Source organism: Drosophila santomea, chromosome 3L, assembly GCF_016746245.2.
Source record: "Drosophila santomea strain STO CAGO 1482 chromosome 3L, Prin_Dsan_1.1, whole genome shotgun sequence".
Taxonomy (NCBI): domain Eukaryota; kingdom Metazoa; phylum Arthropoda; class Insecta; order Diptera; family Drosophilidae; genus Drosophila; species Drosophila santomea.
The window spans coordinates 18,875,736-18,901,988 of NC_053018.2; the positions used below are offsets into that span (position 1 = coordinate 18,875,736).

General features: G+C 41.9%; 3 protein-coding genes across 4 annotated transcripts; 1 reads left to right on the plus strand and 2 right to left on the minus strand.

Annotated features, from left to right (window-relative positions):
• Positions 1 to 7,490: 7,490 nt before the first annotated feature.
• On the minus strand, positions 7,491 to 7,813 carry LOC120449261. The gene has a single exon (XM_039631644.2). It carries the CDS (start codon positions 7,811 to 7,813, stop codon positions 7,589 to 7,591), a length of 225 nt encoding a protein of 74 aa, XP_039487578.1. The 3' UTR covers positions 7,491 to 7,588.
• A 115-nt stretch (positions 7,814 to 7,928) lies between these two features.
• LOC120449259 (beta-1-syntrophin) lies at positions 7,929 to 25,921 on the plus strand. 2 transcript variants are annotated; one of them, XM_039631641.2, is made up of 8 exons: positions 7,929 to 8,057; positions 15,055 to 15,353; positions 15,765 to 16,246; positions 23,289 to 23,498; positions 23,611 to 23,909; positions 24,016 to 24,210; positions 24,276 to 24,644; positions 24,698 to 25,921. In XM_039631641.2, the coding sequence occupies exons 2-8, from the start codon at positions 15,112 to 15,114 to the stop codon at positions 24,779 to 24,781; spliced, it is 1,881 nt and encodes a 626-aa protein (XP_039487575.1). In that variant the 5' UTR covers positions 7,929 to 8,057; positions 15,055 to 15,111; the 3' UTR covers positions 24,782 to 25,921. The 2 variants fall into 2 exon arrangements, with proteins under 2 accessions (XP_039487575.1, XP_039487576.1); XM_039631642.2 differs by having other exon boundaries at positions 23,611 to 23,903.
• On the minus strand, positions 18,465 to 19,436 carry LOC120449260. The gene has a single exon (XM_039631643.2). It carries the CDS (start codon positions 19,281 to 19,283, stop codon positions 18,465 to 18,467), a length of 819 nt encoding a protein of 272 aa, XP_039487577.2. The 5' UTR covers positions 19,284 to 19,436.
• Positions 25,922 to 26,253: the final 332 nt, after the last annotated feature.

Below are 26,253 nucleotides of genomic sequence, written 5' to 3' on the forward strand. Positions count from 1 at the left end.
TCTGATGATATTAGCTTGCTTAGATCTAGAATTTCCGATGAAAGTCGAATTCCAAATGACTCAATTCACCTTTTTACAAGTAATCAGGACACAAATCGGTACAATAGGGAGAAGCTTAACTCGATTCCCACTGCACAATTTCTCTCGGAAGCTTCGAAAAAAGAAGAAATACAGTTTAATCTGATTTAATTTTTTTATGACCGAATGCAGTAAGCATCAGCAAGTAATCCTAAGCACAAAGACGTTTAATTCCTTCACGAGCCAAGAGCGAAGTGAGCGAGCCAGGAAAGTGAGCGAGTGAGAAAAGTAAGGCAGTAATTCAAAAATACCAAAAATAATTCAATTATAAATACGGTATTTAGCAAGACTTATGCGATTTTCCAATCAAAATCAAATTTACAAAATACCAACATTTCACCCGAGTACTCTAATCATTTACTCTGCATTCACTCATTCTATCCATCAATCATTTCGCATTCAACAAAACCAACGCTTACCAATGCGCAATTCACTCTGTTGAAACCTTTTTGGCACGCCGAATTGCGACTTCGGCTTGTTACTATTTAAATAAACGAAAATTTTGAAAGTGTTCTTGCAGACCTCAAATGTGTGTACCAGAGAGCTGCAACGAGTCAAACATATTTGTTCATACTCGAGTACTGATTTTGATTCTCAGTGATTCTTTCGGTTTGATTCATGTATATGCCTTCGACCAGCAACATTCAACACACTTTAAGTATTTAACAATCACCTCATACTTGATTTGCTTTTGCACGTTCACTATTGTAGGATACAACCGAAAATGATTCGCTACTAGTTGTAAAGCTTAATACTGAATAAGTAATAAATCTAATGTTTACATATAATAAATATGTTAAAATTTTTGCTAAGCTTTGTTTAAAAGGCAGTGAAGACAAAAGACCGTTTACGATGAGTCCTTCGTTTTTTCGCTCTTCTGCTGACCCTCAACGAGCGAGCGTTCAGTTGGCTCGCTCTCTTGAGTGAGCATAACAAGAACCACGCGACTGAGAACAGTTGACCGAAAACCAAAACAAAGAGAAACGAAAAGTTCTGTTCAGAGCGAGAGCACACGCGCATCGTCTTTTGCAGACCGCAAAACGAAAATCGGTTGACAGTTATTTGCGAGCTATGATCTAAACTTAGGAATGTAGATAGACGAGGTTGTCGAACTGATAAGGTTTTCTTCAATTATAAGAAGTTGGCATTAATAAAAATTCAAAATAATATTTCAACTTGCTTACGTAAGCGGAGTGCCTCCAGTGCCATTACAGCTGCTAACGTCCTGAATGAAGATTTTATGGGCAACCTCATTTGTCATGATGAGGGATATAGGATCCTTAGGGATATTCGCACGTCTTCTGCTCACTGGGAAGATGAGAAGAAAAAGGTCAAGGCCATGATACGCCAATTTGGGCTGCCAACTTTTTTCATAACTTTATCGGCCGCTGAAACTAGGTGGCCAGAGCTGTTAGTACTGTTCAAGCGCAATGTAGATAGGATTAATATAAATGAAGAAGAAGCTTTAAACTTGCAGTTTAGGGAAAAGGCGCGCCTTATAAGAACAGACCCAGTGATTACAGATATAGAGAAGTTTTAAAACTTATGAAAAAGCTTGGGGGTGTCTTTGGAAGTAATTTCGTTACTACCTTTTATTGGCGAGTTGAGTTTCAACAGAGAGGTTCGCCTCATATTCACGGCATGTTTTGTCTGAAAGATGCCCCAAAAGTGGATTTAAACAATGAAGAGTCTATGCGTACTGTAGTAGCCTTCATTGATCAGTTTGTAACTGTGGATGCTACAAACCCAGATTTGGCTCCGTATATTGAATTCCAAAAACATAAGCACGGGCATTCGTGTCTTAAAAAAGTGCGGGGATAATCTATTTGTCGTTACGGTATTCCATACCCTCCAATGCCCGGACGGAAATATTAAATCCACTTCCCGAAGCAACTCAAAATTCTCTTCATCACGAAAACTTTAAAAAAATTCGAGATTTTCTACTTCGCAATCATGCAGATGACATGATTAGCCGTTTAAGCATATTTGAAAATTTTCTTTCTCACAACCATGTGAGCCTCAGTTACGAGGACTACATTTATGCTATTAGATCTAGTTTGAAAAAACCACAGATTTTTCTGAAGAGAACATTTGCAGAAATTCGAGTAAATGCTTATAATAAACACAATCCTTCTATGCAAAGGGCCAATTTTGGACCCTTTTGCTTGCTGTAGCTACATTATAAATTATATTAACAAGTCCCAACGGGGTATTTCGAAGTTAATGCGAGAAGCAGCTAATGACATTAGAAGAGGCAATTCAAGCATACCGGAAAGAAATAAAGCTAGTATTATTAGGTATAGGCCTTTTAATATTAATACAGATAGGATAAACTATTTTAGATCATTAGTAATGCTTTTTTCTCCTTGGCGAAACGAACAGGTAGATATAATTCAAAGAAATTGCGAGGAATTTTATAAGGAGAATTAGGAGGCTATTAAAGCCAACTTTAAAAAGTGTAATGCCATAGATAGTTTAGAAGACGCGCTTAGAAGGGCCATGAAAGTAGATAATAGGGAAGACAATGAAGAAGAGGAGACCGAACCTTATGAGGAGTTTAGGGCATTAGCTATTCCTGAAATATCTTCTCAAATTAATGTTTTAAACTTGAACAACAATTTGTTAGATGTTGATCCGGATAGCAATATCCGGGTAATAAAGCTTCCGCCACTTATATCCCCTTTAAACTTAGCAAATTTAGTTAGATCTCTAAATTTGGAGCAAAAAACTTTCCTTACACATGTTTTGCATAATGCAAGGATAAATCGAACCTTTTATAAGTTCGTAGGTGGCGGAGCAGGTGTCGGCAAAAGTAGACTAATATCAACCTTATTTCAGTCCCTATCCAAGGAGTATAATGGTAGAGTAGGATGCGACCCAACTTCTGTAAAAATTTTTCTGTGTGTGCTCCCACAGGCAAAGCTGCTTTCGGGATCGGAGGATCCACTCTTCATTCCATGTTCTCTCTTCCGGTAAATCAGGCTGGATACACTTCGTTCAAGACTTATTGATCTTAAAATTCTTTTAATAGACGAAATTTCTATGGTCGGTGCAACGATGTTTTCTAATTTGGACTCTCGCCTAAAGCCAATTTTTTCTAATGTTGAAACTCCTTTCGGAGGTATTTCGGTTATCGTGTTCGGCGATCTTAGACAATTGCGGCCGTTATTTCATCGTTGGATTTTTCAGGCCCCGTCACATGATCCATACAGTGCATTATTTGGATCGTATCTGTGGAGTCCTTTTAGATTTTTTGAACTCACAGAGATAATGCGACAGCGAGATGACCAACCGTTTGCAATTGCACTTAATAACATAGCATCCGGCCAAATGACGTCTGATGATATTAGCTTGCTTAGATCTAGAATTTCCGATGAAAGTCAAATTCCAAATGACTCAATTCACCTTTTTACAAGTATTCAGGACACAGATCGGTACAATAGGAAGAAGCTTAACTCGATTCCCACTGCACAATTTCTCTCGGAAGCTATAGACTCAGTTAAGTCCGCTCAAATAAGCTTAGAGCAGAGGAACAGATGTCTGGAACAAGCTAGGTCCCTAAAAACATCTGAGACACAAGGATTGTTTACCTCTTTAAAAACCACTGCCAAATATATGATGACGGTCAATGTAGACACATCAGATGGTCTCGTAAACGGAGCCACTGGTGTTTTTAGGGAGATAGTACGTTCAGTACGTCCAACATTCCAAACCTTCTTTGTATACAATTTTTAGATGCAAGCATAGGAGTAAATGTGCGTTCCAAGCGCAGACATTGTGAGGAGGCTCCATGGACGCCAATTTCGAAAATTATAAAAAGTTTTTAAATTAATTCTAATCAGGCAACTACAATAGACCGAAATCAGTTTCCAGTCGTTCCTGCAGGAGCAATTACTATTCATAAAAGTCAAGGAGCTACGTACAGTAAAGTGGTCGTTCACACTAACTCCAGCATGCAGAGAGCTGCGCTGTAGCCTGTAGTAGAGCCACAAGTGCGGCAGGTCTTTTCAATATTGGACCTTTTGTTCCCCCAAGATCCACTCAGGATTCAGGCTCAGAAGCAGAGCTTCGAGAAGCTACTGAATTACCCATTTCTATTTTTTAATCAATAGTCCGAACTTTTATATTTTTTCCATAATACGGAAAGTTTACACTGCCACATTAGCGATGTTTGTTCCGATCGTCTAATGCTTACGGGTTCTCTTTTGTGCTTCGTTGAAGCATCAACATACTGAAATGAAGTTTATGAAATTCCTGGCTTTACCACAGCAGTGAAATTAGATTAGATTAATTTCGTAATTTTACCGTAATACCGTTATTTCGTAATACCACGTGCTGCTGCTTTTCGAAGAAAGTTTGATTTAAAATGTATAATTTGTAATATAAAAACATTAATTGGCACATTGAAATTACCTTATGCCGAAAAGGATCCAACAATTTTAATGAAATGGGCGGACAAGTGCGAGCACTTCATCACTGTTTTTATGCCACGATCATTTCTTCCCAGATGATATTGGGGTAAAATATCTGAAGAAAGGAACAATTCCAGATCGAAACCATATGAAATATAATAGTTGCAATAATGATGAAATAAATTTTAATGCTGTAAGGTCGTCAGTGCCATAAAAACACGAAAACATTGTTTCCACAAATATATATATCTTATAAAAAAAAGTGATGAAAAACAAATTCGAATTAAAATGCTGAGGAAAGAAAACTCAAATTTAAAACGAAAGATAATAAGGTGTCCGAAAAAAACCAACATTCTCAAATTGATAAAATTAATTAAACGGGAAATGAAAAAATATTGGCGAAAATGCTTCTTAAAGAAAAAAAGTCACAAATACAAGATGGAATGATTCCGAAAAATTGTTTTCTTAGAGCATATATTGCAGGTCCACTGCAACATATGTTTTTAAGGGACTCTAATTATATTTTTCTAGTCCGTCGTCGTTACAAAACCATTAGGGAAATGAATGAATCTGATAACTTGTGACGAAGTAGCTATAATAAAACATAACGTATAATGTATCAGTTGATGGATGGATTTACTTGATTGCTTTAATAAAAGGGAAAGCCACATTTGCGTATCTGTTATTCGGGGTATTTTAAAGAAATGGAAATTTATATTTAACTATTTCGAGCACGAAACAAATATAAAAGGCGATTGCTTGACAAAGCTTTTTTATAAAAACATTAATATTGCTGAAAATATTGGGTTCAAAGTATGGGGTGTTGTTTATGATCAAGGAGGTATCATTACTTGAAGTCACCAATGAGAAAACTCACTTTACCTTAAATAGTAACAATTATTATATGTTTTATAACATTCCGCATCTTTTCAAGTCTATAAGAAATAATTCTCTTAAAGCTAATTTTGAAACCCCTGACGGACGAGTTGACTTTGATGTCATCCGAGAGGTTTACGAATTAGATCAGGGATCAGTAACGAGAATGACTAAATTAACAAGGAGTCTCCTTAATCCAACTAAATTTGAGCTAATGCGGGTAAGTTTGGCAACTCAGAAACTTAGTCACTCAGTTGCAGCGACAATTAAAACTTGTAACCAAAACAAGCAATTTCATCGAAATAGTCCCGAAGCTGCAGCCACTACTGCTGCTTTGTCTAAAAAGTTTATGATTACTTTAATTGCCTGAAAAGCAGAGTATTAACTGACAGAAACCCCATAAAATGCGCACATCAAGTAAACAGAACTTAATAATTTAAATTAATTACTTAATTATATGGAAAGGGTGGAAAATCAGAGAAAATTATAGCTACTGAATATAAATAAACTTTTAAGCCGATTACTCTTGAGCACTTAATTTAAATTAAATTTCAATTTTCTTCGAAGAAAAAAAGAAATACAGTTTAATCGGACTTAATTTTTTTATGACCGAATGCAGTAAGCATCAGCAAGTAACCCTAAGCACAAAGACGTTTAATTCCTTCACGAGCCAAAAGCGAAGTGAGCGAGTCAGGAAAGTGAGCGAGGTAGGGAAGTGAGCGAGTGAGAAAAGTAAGGCAGTAATTCAAAAATACCAAAAATAATTCAATTATTAAAACGGTATTCAGTAAGACTTATGCGAGTTTCCAATCAAAATCATGAAACGCAAATTAAGTGTTCACACTGCGGGAACTGGAGTTTGATCTGGAGTTTCGTTTCATCTGCTGTTACAGCAGTTTAATAATAAACAACAAGTTAACCGATTTCAAACTATCTGTGTTGGTATTGATTATAGTGGATTGATTTTCTTAATATTTTTATAGTCGTTACTCGTAGAGTAAAAGGAAATACTAGATTCGTTGAAAAGTATGTAACAGGCAGAAGGAAGTATATATTCTTGATCATGAACTGTATAAGGTAGAAAGTTGAGATTCATCATATATTCATATATTCATTCATTCATATAGGCAGCGCAAGTTTGTGGATTTAGTAACCACGCCCACAAACCGCCAAAAACTGCCACGCCCACACATCTAAAAAATGTTTTGATGTTTTTTAAGTTTATTATTAGTTTTGTGTATTGTTATCGATTTGCAAAAATAATCGAATCGCCCACAAACCGCCCAAGACTGCCACGCCACCACTTTTGAGAAATGTTTTCATGTTTTTTAATTTTATTATTAGTTTTGTGAATTTCTCTCGATTTGCCAAACAATATTGCAATTTCTTTTACTAGCTGAGTAACGGGTATGAAATAGTCGGGGAACTCGAATATAGCGTTCTCTTTTGTTGTTATATATATCACTTGTATCGACTTAACTGGAAAATACAACGAAAATATTTTGAAAATTACGCCAGCGCCATCTGCATCGATGGTGACGGTTGCGCACACGAGACCGACAGTCGGGCCAAAGACTTCAGAACATATTGCAAGGGGGTTCTTCTTTTAGATATTTACGATTTTATCCTTGTGCGAGCTTTTGCAAAACGAATATCTCAAACATCAAATAGATATCGATGACGGAAACCCTATTGCGTCTAAAACAGCGTCTCGACTACAAATACCCGTTACCCAGCTTGTAGGTATGCTAGAGAGAAATTCAAAATTCTTTTGGCATAATGATAGAATTAAGAAAAACAATAAAACCTAAAAATATTTTGAAATTGTGTAAAAGTTTTATTCGGTTAATGGTCATGGTTTTCGATAAAATGTGTGCTTGTTTTTAAATGTTATAAATAAATGGCAGAAACATTATAAACAAACTCTGTGTCTGCACCGTCTTTCTTGCAACTTTGTCTCAGCAACTTTGTCATTGTGAATTTGTCGCTGTAACAAAAGAGCCTAAGTTGCTAAACATAGCTTATCCGTCCCTTATTTTTTGTAAGAGAGGGAGCTTTTCGTGAGAGCCCAGTCTATTTAAGCTCTTGCGCGCATAAATTTCTTTTTATTCTGAATCTTAGCCGCGTTGCATTCGGTTCCCTTTACGAATATTTGTAAAATACAGCGTAAATCCTCGATATCCGATAAATCGCGGGGTAAAACAACACGCATCATATATTATTTACCAAAAAAGTGCATTTTCATAGGTTTTATTGCCTCGCGACTTTCCAACGCCAACGAACTCAGCATCGCGCTTTTCCAACGGCTTTTCACAAGCGCCGCCGTCTCCGCCGAACAAACAATAATAATGAAAAGCGACAGACAAAAAGCTAAGAGCTAACTGGCCGACCAATAGTGTAGTACGGCATTTTTTAATGTTAAGTGTTGACTTCGCTCGACGTCGCATCGCGTAATTGTTGGCATATCAAATGACCATGTTTTCTGGACTCTGAATAAAAAGGGAGCCGCCGATTAGTGTAATAAAATCAAAATAAGTTGAAAGCAAAAAATCCCTATACATACGCACACACTGGAGCTCGGGAGCGCCACAGTGTGTGTCAGAGTGTAGGTGTGTGTTCATGCGCAGGCGCCAATTCTAGTTCCTGAGCATTAATTGCTTTTCGCAAAGTACTTCGCAATACGATCGAATGGTAGGTGGTAACCGATTTTCTTCGCATTTTTCATGTCTATGAATATTTTTTTTAAATTTTCTTGGATATGTTTCCTTGTCAACAAAGAGTGTGCCCCCACGCAGCGATGGCCTATGCCGCACTCCTCCCCCAAAACACCACCCGCACATTTACTACGCGCGCTTTGCCGGAAAGCTCCGTCTCTGCGACGGCGTAAGCTTTTTCTTTCATTCAAGTCGCCGCTGCTGCAGTCGTTGCTGTTATGTTGCGTGAAAGTTAATTCCGTTTACTATCGGTATTCATCATCATCATCATCGCCACCCACCCACTCAAAGCAACCACACTCCCACTCCGCACCTTTTGCCGGCTTTTTGTGCTAAGCATTTAAGCGGTAATTGACATGCATTCGCCGATATGTGTTGACAGATAACCACTGCTATGATTTTTTGTTGCCATTTGCCCTTTTCCTTTCCCTTTGAAAGTGTGGGTAAGTTTCGGATGGGTGGGGATCAGTATTACGACGGGACTAGGGTAGTGAAAGTCATAAAAATTTTCATCATGAAATTGTATTTTAATACTGTGTTGTGTTTGGGTTTTAAATTGATATAATTTGTGCCTCGATTAAGACATATTTTTGCCATTTATGGCATTGAAATTGTCCTTACGTTTTCGCGTTAAATGTGTTAACTGCACTCATAAGGCCCATAATAATAAATCCACAAAGTGAAAACCTTATGTAAGACGGTCTCACAGGCACGTTTTTGATTAGAAGTATTGGATGCCAACACATAACGTGTTCTATAGTTAAAGATATAAGGTTGACACTGTACTGACCATCTACAAAAAATTCAAGTTTGCGAAAATTTTGATAAAAGTAAATGTGGGAAACTTTTACTGTATCGTCCACTTTTGTTATTTTCTGTAACCGTATATGGGTATTTGAAGCTAACAAAATGGATAAAAAATATATTAGAAAAGCGACCTAATTATAAGTGGTATCCTTTCCTGGATCACTTTCATATTGGGCATAGAAACTATGTTTTTAGAAAAGTGTAATCCGCTTTTTGGCTTAACATTCTGTTGCTTTCTCTCCCAGAAAAAAAAACCAAATCTCGCTAACTTAATCAGAGCGACGTGCAATTACGTGCATTAGAGCATTTCCACTTGGTCTGTTAGCCCCCGGCTCCCCAAATCCCCACTTCACCATCTTGTTGGCTGCTTAGTTCCTTTCTTGGCCCGGCTTTTGTTCCATTTGTTTCCGTTACCTTCTGGCATCCATTGCGCCTTTCAACAGCTCAGCGATGTGACTGAGAGGCGTCGGCGACGGTATCGTCGGGAAAATATCGCACTTAAATTGCTCTTAATGAAGCTGCATCATCACATTTTGCATTTCATGAAACAGTACACTGAGAAAAGGAGTAAAGAAGCTTAATGGAGCTTTGTTCATGGATATTGTTAGTCCTTTAAATGTTTCTGGATTGTTTTAGTGAAGTAACTTTTTTACTAAATTATTACAAGTACATTTATTCAGAAATTGAAATCGATAAAAGGTAATTTAACATAATGTTAACTATGACAGTGTTTGCAATTTTAATTTTTATCTTTTCTTTTCAATTAGCTTTTACGTTAATTTATGTTACTGTTATACGTTTTTCCACCATAAGGTTTTAAACTAAACTAAATTTGCTTCTGTGCTGGCGCAGAATGAAGTGGTTTCCATTGTCGTTTGTCGAAAGGTTTCAGTGCATTGCCATTTCCTTTCGTTTGTGAGGAGATCCCACTTGCAGTCAACAGACAAATGAGTGAAAATTATGCCAAGACACTGGCAATTAATAAGTGGAGAACGGCATTGTACGCATCCGCACTTCCCTTCTCCCTTCGTTTGTTGCTTGACTTTTGTCTCTGGCCACCTGCTGTTAGCCGCCTTCAGTGATTACAGACACTTCGCACACCTTGTAGCACAGCTCCACCCACCACCACCCACTTCACCTGCGATCCCCTTCAACCCGAACGTCTCATTTACATGCTCGCATTGGGGGTGTTGAGTGTTTGCCAACGGCGGTACATAATAATCCCCTGGTCGCTCTGCACTGCCAGAAATCAGTTGGTAGTATTTGGAACCCGCCTTTCTGTCGGATTGCCGTTGGGAATCTGGTGGATATCTTGATTTGTTTTTAATGGGGCTTCCCATTAGCGATAGCTTGGATTGATAGAATAATTATTATTATTTTAATCACAGATAAGCTGTAATATCCAAAAACTATTCCCAGCCAATACAGAAACCAGTTTGGATCAGTAATTCATATATTCAATAATGTTTAAGAAAGTTGTTCTTTATCTAAACTAATAACCATCAAAATTGAGCAGACATGAAGTGGTTCTGGGATTAAAATTGGGCAAGCACCATAGCTGTGGATATAAAACCATCGCCCAAAAAGTGGATGCCCACAAAACCCCTCCACACACACACACACACACACAGACATAATCCCCCGACCCCGCACAATACAATCGATATAAACGCATTTTCATAATTAATCAATGCTGAATAATTTGTCAGACGGAGTTGGGTTATGTGGTGGCACTGAGTGTGGTGAAGGGGGAGGGCCAGGCTGTGTGGGCGGTGTTGTATGTGCTAATAAGCAAATCTCGGAGGTTTGTTTTGGCTTTTATCGGTCGCAGCGGTGGCTTTGAGGACAGCACATGAAAAAACTGTCTATCCGATTCCCACACACATGAGTGGCGAAACGACAGCAGGAGGCTAGGTCAACTGTGTTGACGTTCACACTGGGACACCAATAAGCGGTAGTGAGGGACTATAAATAGGTGTGCAATTGGGGATTAAAAGAAAACGTACCATTCATTATGGAATGAGTTATATGTAAGATCTCTCTTTTGTCAAACTTACCAAAATAAATTTACTGTATTTATCAACTGTTGTAAACTCTATGCTTATATGCTCAGGCATTTTTTTCGCTGAGTTCTCACATTGGAAATATAACTAACAATACAAATGTCGGGTAACTAGGTAACAAAGTGGGTAAACCAACAGGGCATCCTCCCTTTTCGGTCCACAGTTCGAGTGTGTGAAGCTGTCCGTGTGTGCGGCATGTTCTGGGTATTATGTGTATTTAAAGATCATTAGTGCGCAATTTATATGTAGATATTCCGAGTATACGTACGTAAATGCGTATCGATTTTCACCAGTTGAGCGGCATGAGAGCTTAATGCCAGCCCAACGTGTGGCGGCATTGTTAAGAATGATTAAGAGGCTTCGATGGCATCAGTGGCCAGGAGGTGGAACAGGTCGTGGGGCGACGGGTTGTCGAGGTTGGCGAGGTCAAAAGGTCGGGTGGTAGGTGCTCTGTGGGCCGAAGGCTCAAGGCGGTGTCACGGCCAAGCGTCAAGTGTTCCCCATGTGGGTTCTACCTTAATCGATGCTTAGGTGGGAAGGTAATGAAAGGCAAGGAAGCCAATGTAGGGTCAAATGACGAAAAAAGGAGAGCGGCGAAAAACTGGACGATGAATTGGCTTAAATGACGTTAAATAACCATTAGAAAAGTCCTTTGTTCGGCTATGCACGACCCAGCAATTATATTCCATATTTTCTGAAGGTGAACGGTTTCTTGCATTAAATATCTAGATTATTCAAAGGTGCACTTGGTAGAAAAAATATATGGTAAAAATGTATCGTTGTGTCTACTTTGAAATTGATTTTTCCATTAACATTAAACGATTTTCAACTGGACTTTTCTGCCACCATTTTCCCAGGAGCCCCAAAGTATGCAATAAAAAGTCGACCATTCAGCATGGCCTTTCCTTCTCCGCCATCCATCCGCAATATATCGTTGTCAATTTGGCCGATAACGATCAAGATTCCATTAAACGTATAGGAGACCTTTCCGCCATCAACCGGCGCAGCATTTTTGCATACATTTACCATTAAATCACCGGAACCTGGATGGTTCAGATAAAAAGAATTAAATGCACGGTCGCGGCGGGAAAGGATGCGGATTAAATTAATGTGGGGAAACAATGTGAGGGCGCCAGTTGCCACTCTCTCTAATGAAGCAACATTTGCACACCGAACCCCACACCCACACCCACCAAGTGACACACACACCCACACATCTAGAGAGCGAAGCAAATAGCAAAAATTCCATGGAGTCTCTGCGGCGGGAAAAAGAAGCCAGAGCCGGCCATAAATATTTTTCGAAATAAATTCTCGTTTACAAATTATGATTTTATGACTTTTTGATGGCTCCGCCACAAGACCCACACTTCCCATTTACACACAAACAGGCACACACACACTTACGCAGAGTAATATTTTCCCGCTCGGACGGAAGGAGTGTGCGGGAGAGGCCGATGCGAAGGAAAAAAGCTTTACGTATTTATGGCAATTCCGCATTGGGGGGTGCTGCTGCATGCTGGTACTGCTGCTGCTTTATGTATCGATACAAAGGACCTCCTTTTTCGCCCATCACCAAGTTTGCATTACAAAAATTGGCACAAAAAACAAAGCGAACAAATCGGACGAAAGAGGCGAGCCTTAAAGCGGGGCCAAAAAAAAATTATTACACGAAAGCGCGAAAAAATTCTGTGCGAGTTGAATGCAACTTGCATGTGTATGTGCCTGGGTGGTATGTATATGTAAGGGTTGCAGCAGCTGCTGCCACTTCCCAGCATTTAAGTTCAATTTTTTTTGGACGATTTTCGCGCTGCCTACTTTTGGGCGCATAATTTATGACCGCCTGGCATTAAATTAGCTAAAGCAGAGCATGAAAAACGACAGAACGCTGGCGACAAGCGACGTCCGGCGCTTATTAGGCGATGACATGGGCTGGTGTTTAATGGTGCTAAGTGGCTAAAGGGGGGTCCGATTGCCGGGGTGGTACAAAGGGGGCGTGACCCACATCTACAAACAGTCTAATCTGCTTTGGGCCATGTCAGCGGGCTGTTACCAACGTTTCACATTTATTTTGGTCTACACACGGGCTATTTTGTTAAAGCTCTCACTGCCAGATTTTTTCGCAAATTCTCAAATATTTAATATACCCGTTACTTGTAGAGTAAAAGGGTATACTAGATTCGTTGAAAAGTATGTAACAGGCAGAAGGAAGCGTTTCCGACCATATAAAGTTTATATATTCTTGATCAGGATCAATAGCCGAGTCAATCTTGCCATGTCCGTCCGTCTGTCCGTCCGTATGAACGTCGAGATCTCAGAAACTATAAAAGCTAGAAGGTTGAGATTCACAGTTTCTCTCGATTTGCCAAAAATCTTATTGACACGCCCACAAACTGCCAAAACCTGTTAGTACTGAAATTTCTCCTTCGCACTTCCACTAGGTGAGTAACGCGTATCAGATAGTCTGGAAACTCGTCTGAATATGATTTTATTTAACTATTGTGTTTGCGGACGCTTCATTTTTATGCTCTTCTCGAGGGTATCTGGACAGTTGCAACCATTCGTCGCTTATATTAATAGAGTTTAACAATAGTTTTGGATATTTGTTCTTAGTTTTTCGAGGTCGCAGCAATATCGGGAGTATAACTTTTGGAAATTCATTTTGAATTGTTTTGGCATTAACTGATAACTTACTGAGAAGCGAATTGTTAAACCGCTTTGCATGTGCATTTCCTTCCCAATCTCAGAAGTCAGGCCTCGTGTATCCTAAAATGAATATATTCATGCACCCTCTGAACTTGTTTTGGTTTACAATTATGAGCGTGTTGGTGACAACGTTGCCAGCGCCCTCGTCCTTCATCTCAAGCAGTCACACACTTGGAAAGTTTTTTATAAATTTCGCCAAGTCTTCTGGGGGCCTTGAGCTGTGGCATTGCAATAATAATTACAAATGTTGCACAATAAATTGCAAAGTAAACAGACTTGGTGACGGCAGCACATTCGAGGAGCAGGGGCAAAATTACTTCCTGCTGAATCGTAACGGAAATGTACATACAAATGGCACTCACACGGGCGCAATCACAATCACAGAAACAGGATGTGTCTGACTGGAGCAGTCCTTTACCGGTTGAGAGCGTGAGCACGAAATCGATTTGGATGTGGATGCTGGTTGCTGGTTGCTCCCTGCAAACTGGGGGATTCCCCCCGGCGTGTCACGATGGGATCTCAGGCAGGTCTGCTGCTCCTCGGAGAGTGGCAACTTGTCAAATAGAAAATCATAGAAAAAAGTCCCGCGGCGGCGACAAGATGCGTAATTGCAGAGCTCCGAGCGGGGAACTGTTGCACTGCGGCTGCCAAGGATGTGAAAGGAGTGTGTGGAAGGATGTGGCCGGATGTCGAAGGATGTGTGCCCCAAATGCCACGGGTTTTTGCATTCCCCCACTGGTTTTGCCATCTCCACCCATGAATACTCCTATCTTCTTGACTTGTCGGAGAATGCAATAAATCCTGGTCTGGCAAAACAATGACAAATGTCCCTTCTTCCGCTACGCATTTCTGCCTTCGTGTGTGTCATCCACATGCCGGACATTTAATTTGATATCCGCTTATCGCCAGCAATTCCCTCCAGCCTCTGTCATCTGCATGTCAAGCTGAAGATAGGCTCATTGGCTCACCTGGTTACGGAATTGAGGTGTATTTCTATAATGGCACAAATTAAACTGGTCAATTTTCGTTGCATTCCTTTAACAACCACAGCAAAAATTTAATCGCTTATCTTCGCAATTAGTGTTATTTGACTTAGCATCCGTTCAACTGTCACATTGTTAATTATTGCTCAAATACCAATAAACTTGGCTAAGCTTTTATTTTATCGCACACAGCAAATTAATAAATTTCACATGCAGCAAGAAAGCACTTTAATGCTGGGCCATGCTAAATTTGTGCATGCAATTAATTGAAATGCCACAAATTACGGATTTATTAGTATGGGTCACAAAAAATATCAATTGTTTGGCTTTAACATGAATATTAACTTATAAATTTTAAAACTGCATGCCAAAGTGAAGCATTTAAAATAATATGTTTTTATTCTTTCTGCTCTTTTAGGCGACTACAATGTAGAATCACATATCAGCAGTTAGCATTTCAAGTCAGAGAGGAATCATGGTGGAATCCTCGAGTCTGGGGAGAACCCCGCCGGCGGCCCAGCAGCCCATTCCGCAGCAGCACTCCCCATCGCCCTCAGGACTGCGATGCGGCAACATGGAAACGCGAGTGCGCGGCGCGTGGTACCGCGTCCTGGTCACGTTGGAAACCGACTTCCTGGCCGTCAGTCTGGACGAGTCCTGTGAGGCGGCGCAGCCTTCGAACGATGGACAATCTACTACCCTAAATGGAACCATGGGGTGAGTTGTGGTCTATAAGGAACAAAAAAACATTGTTTCTTAAAACATATTTGAGGTTCTTGGGTCAAATGATTGTTTGTATGGCTTTTTGGACAAGAGGCTTTAATATAATTTAAGAACTTCTCGACTACCCGTAATTTAGCTAAAGGTAGTTCCGTCCATTTACCTTTTACATACATTTTCCAATTCTGGTATAGCCTGTTACTTAACGAGTACCGAGTATAATGCTTTTAATTTTGTTACGCTGTAGATTGTAGGCTTATATAAAAGATATTAGACATCAAGTGGTTTATCCTTAAGATTTTTAGGCGTTTAAGTCTGCTCAAGATCATTGATGCCTGCCTATTAACCATTACTTATAAAGGTAACCTGCGATTTGGCTAATGATGAACCCATCATTTTCTCCCACAGAAGCAATCACAGTGGCGGAGGAGGCGGTGGCGCAGGCGGTGGAGGAACAGGAGGAGGTGGCCAGAACGGCACCCTGCCAAGTTCCGCGTCGCTGCACGGTATGAATATCCAGGACACAGAGTTGGACGGCTCCGGCAGCATTGACAATGGGGACCGCGATTCTTGCCTGAACAACAACAATGCTGGCGACGGCGGCGGTATGGATATGTGCGACGTACCTGACCATGTGGCCAACCAGAAGCGTCATGTGCGGATCATAAAGTCGGACAACAACGGCCTGGGTATCTCCATCAAGGGCGGCCGGGAGAACCGCATGCCCATCCTCATCTCGAAGATCTTCCGGGGCATGGCCGCCGACCAGGCCAAAGGTCTCTATGTGGGCGACGCCATCCTGACCGTCAACGGGGAGGAGCTGCGGGACGCCACCCACGACGAGGCGGTGAGGGCCCTGAAGCGGTCCGGTCGAGTGGTGGATCTGGAAGGTGGGTACACAATGATGATACATTTGTTACTCCCCCTACCAGAATGTCAAATTGTTATTTGAGTAAAACATTTCGCACACACGAAAGGGGAAAGGTGGAGTGCCGAAAAAGGAGAGAGCTTAAAAAACGCGAGTCAAACTATGAAGTGAACTATGAGAGCCATCGCGAACAGTTGGGTACAGTGGGATAGATTGGCACAGAGAACACACATATGTAGAAATAAGCAATAGTTGCTTCATATCGCCATATTATTTGGACAACTTATAGCATATTGAAATACTTATTCGAGCTACATGGATTTTATTTGAGGTCCTCTTGCATAGCTGAGGCTAAGGCTATATCGCTGTCCGCAACTATTAACTAGAATCCAACTCGAAATGCAGATCCCCGCAGTAACAATAAATTTGAAGTATGTTTTGCCTGTGGCTTGTTTTTGTGATAAATTGCGTCTTTAATTTTCCCCGTTCCTATCCCCCAACCTCAATCCAGCACAGATAATCTTTTACAAACTTGTTCAACCGTGATTAATTGACCGACAGTGGGGATTCTTTTTTGTCCCGTTGTTGTGGCACCCGTCCCATGGTGGTGTAGCGAGCTGGAAAGGCGGAACAGAGGGTTTTAGTGCAAATACATACGTGGGATTACTCGGCAAAACATGCGAGTCACTGCCGCAGCCACTGCGACTGCTATTGCCACTGTTGCAGCTGGGTCCTGTTGTAAATCCCCCAGTATCCTGCCCCTCTTCTGCCGCGAATCCCCCCTTTTCCCACCACTCCACTCCACTTTTGTTGACTGTTAGCTGTTGACTGCCGCTAGTTGCGCTGGTTTGTCGGCTGGCTGGTTGGTTGGTTGGTTGGTTGGTTGGTTGGTTGGTGCGTTGCCTGGTTTGTTTGCTCCGTCTTGGCAATGAGTAATGAGAAAAGTTTTCTTTCCATTTGATCAAATGGCCCAAAAATACATAGCCGCCCCATGTGGGTGATACACCAACGCCCAGTGGCGTCGAATGGCAAAAAGCGAAAACGATTCATGTTGAGGCAGGTTGGGATGATGGGCAACAGGGATTATAGGATGCATTCTCAACTGTCTTAGTAGCTGACATGCCAGAGCTGGTAGATATAAAAATAGTAAGGGTTTTAGGTGATGAAAGCGGTTTGCAACAAATCGGAAGAAATTGGAAGCAATTATCAATGTTTGGTGGCAAAAATGTTATGAAACAAAACTTTCTTTTCAATCGGACTTAAAAACTGCTCAATTATTGGCTACCCTTTGATCTCAACTCTTGAACGTCTTAGCGAATCTCGCTTAACTGCACCACATGACACTAAAAAGGGACACAATAGACCCAGGCCAGAGCTAATAACAAGACAAGTACATAGTCACACCAGGACATCCTCATCGTAATCATAATCGCAGACAGAGGAAGGACAATACCTAATCAAAATGGTCAAGCGAAGTTGGTGCATCGTTTCCTGTTCATCTCCACTGAGTTGTGTATTGCTGGGCTCCACTCGGCTCCTGGTTCATAACACAATAAACAATAGTAAGCATCAATTAGGCGATGTATGGGTGGGATGTCCTTGCACACACATAAATACACACAGTGTCCCACAAAGCGGCAATCCCTGGCACACCCACTGGTGCATTCTGTGGGCGTGACCCAATCACATGCCGAACCAGTAGCATTAACAAGCCAATGAGCCGTGCACGAGAATTGTCCTGCAAAACTCTTCCTCTGCGAAATAATGGAGGAAAGGATTCAGTCGCTGCTGGAGTTGGAGTTCCAGTTGGGATTGTAGTGAGGACCCCCTTGGACACAGCCAATTCCTTTCCGACATATACATTTTTTGGGCAGCTTCTCCAGTGAAACAGTCGCCGTAATAAGTCCTTTCAAAAATTTATAAGATTTCCAGGTATATTCAACGAAAACTATTAAATTGGCTAAATAAGTACTTAATAAGACAGGCATTACTTTATAATCTAATACCCACTTTTAAATGGGTTAAGTACAGAAAAAACCTTTAAACATTAACCTACTAAGGTATTTTGACATTTAAAACTTTCTAGTGAGATAAAATTTCGTAATTTCTTAAGTAACCACTCTGTTGAGCGTTCTAATTACGAATAACAGAAAAAGTCCCAAATGAACACAGACAAATTCAGTAGAAACAAGTACGTATATTTTCCTTCAAATAATCCCCTTGAACAGGCAAGTGAATCCCTAAATCCTCCTCAGTCGTTCGCTCCTGAGGCGCAGACGTGGCTGCTCTACGGCAAGGATAAGGCGACCGAACTGGGATCCCCTGGCACCCAAGGGCAGCAGGATCAGGCGGCCACTGGTCAGTTCGTTGGTCAGCGCCTCCTCCGCCGCCGCCTCCTCTTCAACCAGCTCAACTTGCGACTCCTCCAGATCCAACTCGTTTTCGGTCTCGCTCAGCTCAGGCACTCCGTAGGTGCCGGCGGGTGGTCCATAGGTTCCAGCTGGGGTGACGGCCTTGACCTCCGGCTCATCGTTCTGCGACTCCGCTTGGCCCAGGGCAGGGACATCAGCAACAGGCTGCTCGCCATCAACAGCAGCAGCGCCATCGGCGGCAAAGTCCTCGACGACGTCCAGAGTGGGGGGCTGAAAGTCGCGGGCTGGCTCCTGGGCCACCACCTCTACGGTGTCCGGTTCTAGGGGATCCTGCTCTTCAGGGGCTCCGTAGGTGTTGGCAGGCGTGCGGATGGACACTTCCAAGTCCGCTTCCGTCTCCGCTTCCGGCTGCTGCTGCTCGGTGGTGCTAAGTGGTTCGGTATCCTCCAGGGTTTCCACTTCGTTCGCAGACGTGGTACTGCTGGTGGTCAGTGGTTCCGTCTCGAGCTTGGGCTGCACTTCACCGGGCAGATTAAACGGAATCATGGGACGGAAGCCAGCTGCCGGGTAGGGTGTGGATGAGTACTCCACCTGGCGTTGGCTCTTCGCACGACGCTGTGGCATGGCGGAAACGGTGGAGAGGGCCAGGAGGCACACAGCCAGAATCAGGATGGGTTGACTCTTCATGTTGATTGGTAGACGAGTGCTAACTGTTTGTGCCCGGCTGCTGTGGGTGCCGCCTATTTATGCGAGGAGTGCCACCGATGCTCCCATCAGAATTCAGTAACGGTCGCAAGGTCGCCTTCGCCTGGGGTTATGATAACTCACTCGATCCCAGATGCATAGTACGAATGCGAATTTGTGAAATAACTGACAAACTGACAATATTCATGCATTTAAAAACGTATCGTGGGCCATCAAAGCAGCCATCAAGCTCAATGTTAATGTCGCTTTAATATCAACAACCGACCTGCCCCATCCCGCACAACTTCAGTTCCATCTCGGCCTGAGCCCTCCAAGACTCACGTCATCGTCTCCAACGTGCCTCGCATGACACGCAGCCCACAGCTGAAGTATCTGTCCCAAAGTCTGACTCGCATTTAATTTTGGCCAGCTCATGTCCATGCTGAGCCGCCGGTGATCCATTTCGCCGCCTTTTCAGCACCGAAATATATTACAGCGAGCCAATTTTAGCGACTATTTTCGTAGAATTTCGGCAAAGCTACGAAGCTCCTTTACTCTGCTTAGAAGTTCAAGAACATTTATTTGTTGACTTTGTTTTGAAGAATTAATACAATAACACCATTAATAATTTATTTAGTTTTATATAAGAATCTAAATATAATTATTTCTTAATCAATTTGTACGCTCACTTTATTTAAGGTGATTTACATAATCACTTGTTTGTAGAACCCACATCCCTCTCGATAAACCAATCCAATCAATTAGCCAATTTACCCCGCTCCTTGGTGCCCAGAAATTTGCCTTCACCACTAGTTTTGCTATTGAGTGCGCATTTTGATTTTCGGCTTTCGGTTTGCGGTCGTTTTCATAATTTCGACGAAGTGCTCATTAAATTAAAGTGGCCCAGATCTATAGGCACGCAGAGTGGCGCAAATGTAATAACCATTTCTAAAGGGGCGGCGACAAATTCAGCAGCTCACAACTGTCCCGCCCCCTTTCCGCCCACCGACTTCGAACTTAAATTTACAAGTTGGCCAAGTTGTTCGCCAAGCTCCGCTGGCCGTTGGCCGCACAACTTTGGCCAAAAGAATTGGCGCACAGGCAGTCTTATTGTAATTTAAATAAGGAGCGGAACGGGTAGAAGTCGGGAGGACCAGCAACTGGGGAACTGGAATTGGATTCCAGCTCCGACTGCCAAATGTCAGCGAAGAATCCGACGGAGGAGGCGACGACAGTTGGCTTAGCTCGCCTTCGCCTCCCAGAAGTCCATTAGCAATGGTTTTTACAGCTTGGCACACATTTGCAGACTCACCAAGCAGCTCCAACAACCCACCACACAACCACCCAACCACAAACCCACCAGTTCCACCTCCAATCAAGTGCCCCCCACTTAAACAACCTGCCCACTTCCTCGCCAGGAACGCGTGAGATTTTACTCGCAAAAGTTTTGCGCAAAGTTTGTTTTAACGCACGATTTGCCGAATTCCGAATGCCTCCTGCTGTTGATATCATATTTCGACCGGCCACGCCCACTATACGCGTCGCCCCTTTGATTTATGCTTTTGGGTGGCAGCTCTGCCGGATTTTCAGGATATCCTTTTGTCGGCAAAGGTGTAAAAAGTTTTTTGCCCGGCTGTGAATTAAGTGGGATAATGTGGAAAGGGCAAAAACCGGAGAGCAGTTTTAAATGAATGCGTTCTGGCGTTCTGGGTAATATTATTATAGTTTGGATGACCACGGAAAGCAGTGTAAAACAAAACGCAAGGAGCTTAATGATATATGTTATCGCACTAAAAGAACTCTTTAAACGAATTTAAGTACTGAAGATGATTACCAAGCGTAATTCCCCAATCAAGAAGGAAGGCTGAAAGCTTACAAACAGTTTTAAGGTATATATTACCAGTTTTATTTTTGTCGATAAAATAATTTTTTCTATTTGTGCTAGAGACAAGAAAGTGGCAATGCAATAGATCAAAATGTTGGTATTTGTAAAACAAGTTTATGCTGTAATTTATGACAAATTTTAGAAGATAAAGATTATGTTATTGTAGCTGCATTAAGGGGCAATTTAAGCTTGCACTTTAATCTATTGAAAATAATAGTTGACTTTGCAAAAAACTAACACGAATTAAACAAGCACTTTTCCTGGGTATTTTCATGAATTTTCGTTTGCAATAAAAGCATCTCAAACATTCGTTTACTCGCCATTTCAAGTCATATAGACTTTACCCATATGCTAGAAGCACTGCGCAAATCCTTGACTTTAATCTTCAGTGGATTGTTTGTAAAACCCTATTTATTTGAAAAATGTTAACGAAAATATTCATACTTAGGCAGCTAACAACTGTGGCCTGCGGTGGTTTTCAGCCAACTTTTCCATAACTTGTTTGTTTTTATAGCAACACACACACTCTCAACTTTATTTACACTTAAATGCAAAAATTTGCAAAACTTATTACCGTGGTTATTGTTGTTTTTGCTGTTGCATCTAAACTTTTGCCGCTGGCAGTTAGGTTTTCGTTTGTCGTTTTTGGCATAGTTTGCTCTGCAGTCCACTCCAAAAAATCCAGTCCGGCCATCCGAAGCTCCCCTTTTTCCTCCAAAGCTTCATCACACTTTGCGCCTGTCGCTGCTCGTAGAGTAAAAAGGGTATGCTAGACTCGGCAGAAGAACGCGTTTCCGACCATATATATTATTGATCGGGATCAAATTAATCTGGCAATGTCAGTCCATCGTTCAGTCTTTAAATACGCATAAACGTCGAGATATCAGGAACTATCACGCAGGTTGCATAAACATAAACGCAGCGCACAGCCCACAATTTGATTTATATTTCCAATTTCTACCGGTTGATACTGTTGATATTTCTCGTTCGCCTATCCACTATCTACTAGCTGAGTAACGGGTATCTGATAATCGGGGAAGTCGAGTATAGCAATCTCTCTTGGCATATTTATTTTCTCCTCTTGTTTGTCGTCGGTCGCATATTTGTAAGTGCAAATGCTTTCGGGGGCTCCAGAAGGCTCGGGAGATGGGCACTCGGAGCTCCACCTTTCGGAGCACGTAAATGCCGAGCAATTAGCAAGTGGGGGTGGCCAGGACCCCCTCAATGGCACATTATGCATCCGTCGTGGTGCCGTCTGCTCTAATTAGTCGGGCTAAACACACGAATTGAGTCGGACGAACCGCCGCCAACCGTCGGCCGATGGCATTAAGTGTGAAAATTGAATTTCCAAATCACTCGAATGGCAACCGACGACTACAACAACAGTAACAACAGCAAAACAGGAACAGAACGACAACGGCAACGGCAACAGCAAACGGAAATTGTGCAAATGTTGTGGGCGGAATTCTGAGCATATCAAGTGGGTTGGGTGGGTGGCTATGGCATGGGACTTTTCCAGTTACCGCCAGAGCACCTGGCATCGTCAGCACCATTTGCATAGTAGTTGCACAGTGGTCTACTCTTTAATGAACAGAGTGATGTAGAACATATCCAATTATAATTCTAAGTTATTCACGAAATTTCAAAAATTAGCAAGGTTTTAAATGAAGTCTATGTCGATCTCCATGTTTTTCGTTTTTAATAGCTATTTTATAATAATATCAGTAATATCAGTAATATGTAAATGTTCTATTGATTGAAGTTTTTAGGGAACTCGCGGTAAAAATATGTGAAGAATAAACCATAACGATGTGCCCACTGTACCCAAGAGTTTTACGATAGTTGGGTGACTTTGGGTGTGCAAATCTAATAAAAATGGAGCGGAAACTCTAATGAATTTATGCCGCAGCGTTTGCCAAGACTTCCGCAGCAGCAACAGCAACAGCAACAAGGGCTGAAGCTCTAGCTGATGAAGAAGGCTCTAACTGCGGCTGATTGAATGCTGTGTGTTTTGTGAGTGTTTTGCTGATGACACTGGGCGCCACCTCAAACATCCCGTCCTGCATCCATATTCATGCGATACCGTTTGATTTGCACTGATGTTTCTCCTGTGTGCTTTGCAGTCAAATTCCTGCGCGAAGTGACGCCCTACTTTCGGAAGGCGAGCATCATCTCGGAAGTGGGCTGGGAGCTCCAGCGGGCCTTTCTCTGTCCGCTGGGACCAGGTGTGCCCACGTCGCCGCCCGCTCCCAAGACGGCACCCCGGGCGGATACGCGATACATCCCACTGCAGCTGACGCATCTGGCCAGGAATCTCAAATACATCGACCCGGGTAAGAATTTGCTTTGTTTTCGAAAACTGTATTTAGCTTTCGAATAATAATAATAATAATAAATATATTGAATACCCATACGTACTCAAAGCTAATGCTTTATCCCCGTTAGAAAATCGGTGCTTCGAGTTGCATTCGCCGGACGGAGTGCACTCCTGCATCCTGCGGGCCTCGGACTCGGCGGAGGCACTGGTCTGGTTCAACGCCCTCCACTCGGCGATGAGCACCAGCACGCAGCGGGCTCTGGCCGAGGCCAATCGGGCACTGACCAACCTCATCGGCGAACTGAAACATATTGGATGGCTGAGCAAGCGGATGAGCGGCGGGGGAAGTTCTGGGAGTGCCGGGGGCGGAGCGGCCAGCGGAGGCAGCGGCACCTCGAACAGCGGTGTAGCCGGCGAGTTGGTAAGTGTAAGTTGACCCAACACCCCAATAAAAGTACATAACCGATTTTACAAACCTTACACAGTATCAAGTTCATTTGAAACAAATATATATATATTTTTGCGATCAACAGCCCAGCGGTCGTTCCAGTTCGGAGAGCTCCGATGAGAGTGACAAGTGGCTGCCCATATTCGTGGCAGTTACGGAGCGTGAGTTCCGGATATACGAGAGTGCTCCCTGGTCGGTGGAGGCCTGGAGTCGCCCCCTGGAAATCTACGCCCTGGCCACGACGCGTCTGGCAGGAGCCGGTAACAATTCCTCCCTGAACGTGAGTACATAGCTGGCTGACTGCGAAACAGAAAACAAATATTATAGCAACTGGATCGGTTGCAGGGCCAGCAGACTACGGTGTTCTGCGTCCGATGCGGCACCGCCCGCGGGGTGCTCGTCTACTGGCTCCGCTCGGAGACGCATCGGGACATGGCCGCCTGGGCCAGGTCCCTCGTCCAGGGCTCCCATCAGGCGGTCAGCTACCAGAGGGAGTTCTCCTTCCGCTGCCTGTTTCAGGGCCGGCAGTGTCAATTGGTTGTGCACATAAATCGTGGCTTCTTTCTGTACGACTGTGGTGGATTCGCTCCAACCACTCCGACGGTGGCCACCGCGAAGACGCAGCTGTGGCAGTTCGCCTTCGACAAGCTGAAGGGTTCCGCGGATGACGGCACCAGGATGCTGTATCTGGACTTTGGCGAGGACGGAGAGATTGTGAGTGAGTCCAGAAAGTAGGACACTTTGAGTTAATTGCGATGTATTTGCAGGAACTGGACATGGAGTGCTGTCCAAAGCCGGTTGTTTTTGTCGTGCACAATTGCCTGTCGGCTAAAGTACACAACATCGCCTAGGACGAGGTGGGATTGGAAACCAGTCTGATAACTGCTGATGTTTTGGGTGTAATGGATGTTCATTTGCACTAGGTACAAAGCTACAGTGCATATTTTGTAGAAATATTCTTTAGTTATTAGATTGTTTAACGACAAATTATTATTACTTATTTTATGTGTTAAAGGTTTGTTCGTTTAGACACTTGACATATCTGAAGACATTTATTAAATGCAATAATTGTTATCTGTCAATTAATCCAGATTTAATCAAGAAATTCGCATTACGCGACATTTTGTAAACCTCATTTGTAGATCAGCCTAAAAGACGATCGTGAAATATAAAAATTCTGTTAGTATTGTAGCTTCCGTTTTGCCTAAAATATTAACATTTACAAGAGCAAGGCCTACCAAAATGATGACTTAGTTAATTTAGCAAAGAAAGTATTAGATAGTGGTAGATGAGTGAGCATTTCACGCTTCCTGGTGGGTTTGAAAATGGATTAGTTGGATTGGATTAACTGAAAGATGAATGCAGGAAAAGAAAAGTAGATTTTTGAAAAAAAACGCGAAGCACAAACCAAAAACCAAAAGTAAAGACAAGTAAGACAAAACAAAACCACTTTATATAACTTGTAAGTAGACGTAAATTCGTTTTATACGTGTGCCATTTACACCATCTAAAATGAAATTGAAAAACGAAATCTAATTCTATGAACTCCACAACATTTGCATAAACGTTGAACAATAAATATCGTAATTGTACTTAACTACTTGTATCTTGAATCTTGTATCTAAACGAAGCACACATATCTCGAGGCCTCGTCATTGGGGTCGATATCGTGGGTTAGGCTCCCAGTAAAACTAAATATAAAATCAGACAGTTACCTAAAAGATACGAGTATATCCTGGCCATTTCGCAATTTTCCCCACTCTTCATGTACAAGCCATCGATCATATGCAATTATTATACATTTATATCTAAATATAACACGACACATACTCATTTTATGAAATTAGAAATTTCGTTATTGACAAAAAAAAGACACAAAAGTAATACAAGTAATGACAGAAGTCAATAAGATAATAACAAAGTATAAGACGTACAATATTTTTAACGTAAGTAGTGTTGAATCTTCTACAATAAACTTATATATAAATACTATACCATCAACTATATCGGGTTTGAGTTTTAATTAATATGGGAGTGAATAACTCGAATGGGTTTTTTGATTATTTGGTGAATGCTTTAATTCTTGGTTTAAAGGGAACGAAAGTTACTTTTGTATCGAATAATATTCACTCAAAGTTAACAAAGTTAACATGTTGTGCATTCGATGCCTGCAAATATGTCTCTGGGTCAGCAGGCAATCAATGAACTTGTAGCCTGTTGCTGTTTTTGTTGTCCCAAGACACATTTATTTCCTCCTGTGAGCGTGTGTGTTTATATGAATTTATTTTCAATTTTATCATTTCCCATTTAGACGAAAACAAAG